This window comes from Magallana gigas, chromosome 10 (assembly GCF_963853765.1).
Source record: "Magallana gigas chromosome 10, xbMagGiga1.1, whole genome shotgun sequence".
Taxonomy (NCBI): domain Eukaryota; kingdom Metazoa; phylum Mollusca; class Bivalvia; order Ostreida; family Ostreidae; genus Magallana; species Magallana gigas.
Window position 1 is genome coordinate 33,219,809 of NC_088862.1, and position 7,935 is coordinate 33,227,743.

The 7,935-nt window shown below is 36.4% G+C and overlaps 1 protein-coding gene across 1 annotated transcript; it reads right to left on the reverse strand.

Annotated features, from left to right (window-relative positions):
• Positions 1 to 432: 432 nt before the first annotated feature.
• On the reverse strand, positions 433 to 6,589 carry LOC117683904 (uncharacterized). Its single transcript, XM_066073724.1, has 4 exons — positions 4,884 to 6,589; positions 3,563 to 4,504; positions 3,034 to 3,116; positions 433 to 2,165 (listed from the first exon to the last, which is right to left on the reverse strand). The coding sequence occupies exons 1-3, from the start codon at positions 6,544 to 6,546 to the stop codon at positions 3,049 to 3,051; spliced, it is 2,673 nt and encodes an 890-aa protein (XP_065929796.1). The 5' UTR covers positions 6,547 to 6,589; the 3' UTR covers positions 433 to 2,165; positions 3,034 to 3,048.
• Positions 6,590 to 7,935: the final 1,346 nt, after the last annotated feature.

The following is a 7,935-nucleotide window of genomic DNA, read 5'->3' on the forward strand; positions in this document are numbered from 1 at the left end:
TCTCTTGTTAGGGTAGCAGAACCAGTAACATTTACACCCGACCAAGCTGAACAGCTTCAAAACGTCAAACTACAGATCAAATTTACACTTTTGTAGCGTCTGGTTGACATATTTTCGAGAAAATTAATTTTTTATATTCCAATTTTTTAATGTTCGGGTTCGATATTCTATGCATTGTTTTCACAATTTCCACAAACCGGTAGGGGACGTGTATTGCTTATGCAATACTCTCAGAATGCTTGTGTGACTTAGTTTTTTTTATTAAAGCGAATATATTCACTTTTACATGCCTATAATGAAATACGTATGTATTTATCATTCCAACATTATATTTAGGAAATTTTCTTCAACTTAGAAATGAAAAGTCCCCATGGTGGAACTTAGGAACGATAACCCTTACCTGAGGAACTTTCATACCAAATAAAATTTAAAATATTTTTTGTGTTTATTTGCAATGATTTTCATTCAATTTTTTATGTCACAGTTATCAAAATACATTTTCTTATAACATCAAGCAACTTTTTCAGATGATTTGTAAACAGAGTAAGAAAATATGAAAAATTATGTTTTAGGGAAATATTAAAACAAGAGGCCCAGGGGCCACATCGCTCACTTGAGCATCAATTGTCTTAACTCTGATCAAATTAGCATACAGTATCAAAATCAAAATATCTTGACAACTAAGTACAGTAGATCTTGCTAAAAAAAATGAAAATCTGTCAATTTTTATTCACATCTTTTTTTCGGTAAATACCAGCTTTCACCTCAGGTGAGCTAAAAAAAAATTGCAACAGAGTAAGAAAATATGAAAAATATTGTTTTGGGGAAATACTAAAAAAATTGCAATAATAACATTTTTGAATGTCAAGAAGTGTTATTTTTTTTTTAGATGTCCAAAGGAAATATCCATCAAATGACAAAAACAGTTCTCTCAATTTGTTGATATTTAATTTTTTTAAAATCATTTTACAAAAACACAAAAAACATTAAAAAATTCTTTTAAAATACCTATGGTATTCCTTTCATCATTTTAATATTTGATAAGCATATGTTTTGTGGTCTTCTGTTGAAAATTGAAATAAACATTGGGTGTATAGAGCCACCTTAAAAACTGTAAGAGGAGTTAGCCGTACAATAGGGGTGCCCTTTTGACCATTTAAATAACTGGATTTCTCCTTTGGAAAACTTGGTCCCAAAAATTGATATCAAAGTAAAATAACAAATTACTGTATAGTTAATGTACACAGACCACATATTTTAAACAGAAAACATACTGTGAAATAAAATGATAAAAAAGTATGATAAGTGATTACTGTATAGTTCATGTACATAGAACACACTGACAGGTTCAAATAATGATGCATTATTTAAAAACAAGTCACTCCACAGATAATCAATTCTTCAAATTTATCAGTATTTGGTCTTTCACAAATTCTAGGATCTAAATATTTGTCCATATACATGAAAAAAATTAAAATATGGTTCAAAATGCATTTCATCTGCTATTAAACAAAAGGCACACATGCCTTGACGGTCACCTGAGTACCACAGCCCTTAAACTGACAAGTCAGAGAGTCTGATGTTAGTATTGTAAGCTGCATTTGGAAGTTCACTCTCTAATCTGAGACTCCTCTGACTGTCAATCCGCTTTTATTTGTTGCTGTTCGAAACATTTATTCATGAAAATGAAGTGGGGGGGGGGGGGGGTTGGAGTCAGAGAAATTTTGCATCATCAATACCCTCTCAAAAAAATAATTTTTTGGTACAAAGAATAGAGAAGAACAATTTGGCCTTTTTTGGATATTAAGCCCTGCCCATGGGGCCCTGAGGGTGGTAGGGTCATAATTTTCATATTTCAGATTCTTTGTATTCAAGACATGCTTCAAACCAAAAATGGTGACAATTGAACATCTAGTTTTCAAGAAAAAGTTAAAAATGTAAAATTGTAAAGGAAAGACGCACGATGGACACCACACGACGATGGACAAAGACCAATTGCATTAGTGACATGAGTGACTCGGGTCAGTGCGTACTTGAAGATAAGGACATCATATTACATTAATCAGTGGTCTACGTAGCCAAAGTCTGTTTTCTGTCTTCCTCTGTAAGGATTTTAAGGAAGTTGTTCTTTTTTCTCCCCTCAAGGTCAGGTAAATTTGGCCCATCTACAGGAAACAGATAACTAATGAATGATGTAGTTAATGATCAACACAACATGATATCACTCAAATGAGGACAGTATCAGCAAAACAAGATATCTGTGAGTCAATGCTCATTAGTAATACCCCCGCTCTGATGTCAATATACAAAATAAGCAAAGTTGACTTTAACAGGAAGTTGACGTCTTATTGGTACAAAAATAGATCCCAACGTATGGCATGCCTAAAAAAAGAGTGTGTAAAATATCAAGCATTTGCGATGAATAGTTGCTGAGAAATCTTTTACGAAAATTTGTTTGAAAATTTAGGCTATATATAAACACTCACCATTAAACAGGAAATCAATGTCCGCAAAAATAGATTCCATATGCCTTAACAAAGAGTGTATTAATATTTCAAGCACCTGCAATGAATAGTTGCTGAGAAAAATGTGACAAATTTTTGATACAAACAGACAGAATGACGGCCAGACAGACAGAAACACAAGGGTAAAACAGTATACCCCCCTCTCCTTCAGAACGCCGGTATGATAACCAAATGTTCAAATTGATAAAGATCTATTACAATATTTAATTATTCTGTTTTTCCCCCCCTTTTTTTATTATTCAGTTATTATAGACTTCATATGAATATCTCTTTTGTGTTTATGTTAATCCATATTCAGCAAAGTAAAATTTGTATAACATATTTCTCACTCAGCAACAGACAGCCATGTTTGGATGATCACAAAGTGTGAAATAAACAGGAGTCAGTATTACAGTCCATGTGAATTATACACAGCTCAATTTCAGCTGCAGATGTTGAACAAAGTGACATTTTAAACAACATGTGTGGTTTTGAGAACAGACTAGATTTGTACAGAAACATTTACAACCTGTCAATATCCAAGCTATCTCCATTCTACGGCTGATGTTGAGCTGGACAAGACCTCCCCATCAGGATGGAGTGTGTGTTCATCTACAACAAGTCATTAATTAACCGTTAATTAATTAACATCATACAGGTTATGTAATGATAGAGCTACATCAGTCTAAAAATTAAAAGTTTAACTGATTACATTGACACATGTATATGCTTTAATATTTACAGGCATCTAATTAATTAAACCAATTCAATTGACTTGTAACAAACTAACTAATTACAAGTACATGCCTCATCATATTAATTACAATGATTTTTTATTCTAATTAACTACAGACAATAAAATGTAACTGTACATCTAATAAATGAAATAGATACAGCTAACCCTGTAATTATAACAATGAGCTGTTCATATTGACAAACTATCACACAGATAAACATGTCTTACATGTATCTTATTGACTGATACATGTAATTAACACGGACTGTGTGTCTTAGTTAGCTATATCTAATTAATGTGAATGATAATGACTTAGACTTACCTGTCAGAGCGTCCTGTCTGGTGATATACCTGTATATAACCACCCTGTTGTTGTCCTGTGATCCGACCCAGAGACGGTGAGTGTTGACATCATAACTCAGGCTGTATGGTGAGAATATCCCTGATGGTCTTATCAGTAGATGTGATAGGAACTGACCATCCCTGTCTATCATCTGTACTGTGTCGGTTTTACCATCACACACCAGGATGTGTGACAGCGCGTCAGTACAGATTCCACATTGCCCTAGTCCTGATCCTGATGGATGTCCTGTGTAGGAGAAACGATGTCTTCCTCCACGCTCTGTCACCACTACAGCACCAGACTGAGAGAGAAAGGCATAGTCAGACACCACGACATCCCCATTGTTGTTCTCTGTTATATAGATAGGTTTACTATACAGTCCCAGTCCTGTGTTGTCATGTTCTATGGTTTGTGTCAGTTGTCCACTCTGGTTGTACCGGGCTACCTTGCCTGTCATATAGTTATACATCCCGATCAGTAGATCCCCAGTGGACAGGGACCAGTACACACACCATGGTTTCCATGTAGAGTCTGTTCTCTCTATAAATGTGGTGGTTGTTTTCATATCCTTTGACAGTTTGTTGATGTTATAATACCAATCTATATAAATCAGTTCACTCTCACTGTTCACTGTGTGTAATCCAAATAAATAATCACTACCTGAATCATCCACACGATGTAGAGGGACACCTGTTGCGTCCATCAAGACGAGATTGTATCTATTACTGACCCAGACCCGGTCTGATGTCACACAAGAAATGTGTAAACAACCATCAACACCTGTCACTGTGAGAGAGTGAAGTAACTCAGGGGGAGACATCAGTTTCAGCAGACACTGGTTTCCTTGCTGTGGTTTTTCTGTCCCTGTGGTTGCGATTTCACTCAGTGACTCCATCACATCAGCAGTGGCTGGATTCAGATCTACAAACATCAGACACAAACAGTCAGATGGAACAGATTGATTACAAACATCACGTCTTGTATAATGATTGATACAGCAATGTTTGTCTGTTATAATGTATCAATACAGACTCTTTATTAATTAATAACAAACATAAACTGGTAAAGGTACCTAATTAATCTATTAATTAAGAAATTGTCAACATATTCATGTATCTAAGTAATTGATCTATTACAGACAAGTAATGTATTTGCATCTCATTAAATGCATGTGATGTTGACTGTCTATACACAAATATGTACTTACACTTTATTGACAAATGATAAAGATCTCATCCTATATATGTCTGACTTGTAACTACATATCATATAATTTACAATGATAATGACTAAGACTTACCTGTCAGAGCGTCCTGTCTGGTGATATACCTGTATATAACCACCGTGTTGTTGTCCTGTGATCCGACCCAGAGACGGTGAGTGTTGACATCATAACTCAGGCTTTGTGGTGAGAATATCCCTGATGGTCTTATCAGTAGATGTGATAGGAACTGACCGTCCTTATTTATCATCTGTACTGTGTCGGTTTTACCATCACACACCAGGATGTGTGACAGCGCGTCAGTACAGATTTCATGTGGCCGTAGTCCTGATCCTGATGGATGTCCTGTGTAGGAGAAACGATGTCTTCCTCCACGCTCTGTCACCACTACAGCACCAGACATAAAAGATATACAGACAGACACCACGACATCCCCATTGTTGTTCTCTGTTATATAGTAAGGTCTACTATACAGTTCCCGTCCTGTGTTGTCATGTTGTATGGTTTGTGTGAGTTGTCCACTCTGGTTGTGCCGGTTTACCTTGCCTGTCTTTGTATGTATATAACACATCCCGACCAGTAGATCCCCAGTGGACGGGGACCAGTACACACACCTTGGTCTCCATGTAGAGTCTGTTCTCTCTATAAATGTGGTGGTTGTTTTCATATCCTTTGACAGTTTGTTGATGTCATCATTCCTATGTATATAAATCAGTTCACTCTCACTGTTCACTGTGTGTGATCCATCACCACTCGATGAATCCTCCACACGATGTAGAAGGACACCTGTTGCGTCTGTCAAGATGAGATTGCGTTGATCATCACTGACCCAAACCCGGTCTGATGTCACACAGGAAATGTGATAACAATGATAAAAACCTTTCACTGTGAGAGATTGATGGAGCTCAGCACCAGACGTCAGTTTCAGCAGACACTGGTTTCCTACGCATCGGTTTCCTCTCTCTTTGATTTGGATTGCACTCAGTGACTCCATCACATCCTCCTTGTTGAGTGACTCAGTCATGGAGAGCTGGCTGGTGTGGAGTGTAAGATGTATCTGGGGGAGGGTTGTCTTTATGGAGGAGAGGAATTGTAGTGCACTGAATGTGAATGCTGGCTGTACATATCTGTGTTCATATTCCTGAAGGCTGACAATATGTCTGCTCATTTTTATCATCTGTTTTAAACATCTGTGTTTGAAGTCAAAGTCACAAAACACATTGTACATGAAATCTTTTCTCGCTTTATTTATGAGATGCTTCAGTGTCTGGGCCTTTGTTGATATCTCTGATTGAAAGAGGGAGAATTCTGTGTGACATGTTTTGACATCAGTTTTGATTCCTGTCAGGAGAACAGGTCTGTAAAAGAGAGCCTCACTTCTGATGGTGTGAATGGTTCCTCTATGTTGTTGTCGCTTTGTTTTATAGGCTGTTCTAACATCTATCTTCTTGTGTTTTTTATGTTGTTGGCATTTATTACAGGCAGGAACTTGACAAGGTTCACAGTACTTTGTATAAACATGGCCAGGATGTCTCACACAGATCTCTTGTGTTGGGATGTACCGGTAGTTGATTTTATCACGGTGTGACACAACATCATGGTCTATTGTTTGGAGATCTTTTACATGGTTCTCTTTACACTGGGGACACAGATCACAAGGACACGATACACAATGGTACTCTGTGTCCCCCGGACACTTAGAACACTGATGTACTTTACATGGGGAGCTTGCTCTGTCCATGTCTAATCTTTGAATCACAACCTGTTAAATAAAAATAAAGTGTTTTAGAATTTTGTCAACCACATTCTTTCAAAACTATTTAATGATATAATAAATTTATACAATATCATTATATAATATCATTTTGTGTGTAAGGAATATATCAATTTAAATCAGACTTTATTTTGAAATAATAACGTATTTTCATTCATAGACAAATAATGGTCTATTATCATTAGATAATAAAACCACTCGACCAGTAGATAATTTTTTGTTAAAACTCTAAAAAATCTCTTTCTGACATCCTTTGCCAAACATTGGTGACTTTCTCCCTCTCTCTTTTTTCTCCATCTGTATCATACATTCACTGCTAAGAATGCTCTCTCTCTCTCTCACAGTTTAACATGTACTCTTCCTCTTTCTCTCTATCTCTCTCTCTCTCCAAAATATGTACTTTCTCTTTCCCTTCTGTAATTCCCTTTCCTCAGCAACATGTACGGTACTCCTGCTGTATTTGTCTTTTTATCTTTGACATTCTACAATAAACATTATCTCTCCTCTTTCTCTCTCAAACATTATTTTCAGAAATTCTCTGCTAAGGAAATACAAGTGCTCTTTCTTCCAGTCTTTCCCACCAATGTATGCCAGCTTTCTGTGTCTATTTCTCTCTCATGCAGATTTATGCTCTCTCTCTCTCTCTCTCCTCAATATATACTTTCTCTTTGTTTCTCTCTTTCTCTCTCATTCAATTGTCTGAAAACTCTTACTCTCTTTGTCTCACTATCTCTGCCGTTCTTCATTAAACTCTCTCTTTCTCTCTCTAACATTCACTGTTTAATGTTCTCTTGCTCTTTCTCTCACTCTCTCTCTCTCCAAAATATGTACTTTATCTTTCTCTCATTCTTTCTCTAATTCCCTTTGCTGATCAACAGACACTCTTGCTCTTTTTGTCTCACTATCTCTGATATTCTTCAGTAATCTCTCTCTCCTCTCCTCTCTCTCTCTCTCTCTCTCTCTCTTAGACATTTACTATTTTCAGACATTCACTGCGAGGGAAATTCAAGTGCTTTTCATTCCAGTCTTTCCACCTAAGTATGCCAGCTTTCTGAGTCCATTTATCTCTTGTGCAGACTTATGTACTTCCTCTCTTTCTCTCTAACAACTTTCCCTACCTAACATTTATTTACCAAGTAATCGCTGCTAAATATGCACGCTCTTGCTCTTCTTTATTTCTTTCTTTCTCTCTTTCACTTTTTCCCACCATTTACTCTCTCTTTCAGTACCCTGTCTTCTTCTGCTTAACATGTACTCTTGCTACTCTCTTTTACTTCTTTGCTTCACCAGAACTTTTGCTCTTTTTCTATTTCACTTATTTTAGCAACATGTTCTCTTTATGTTTGTGATCTCTCT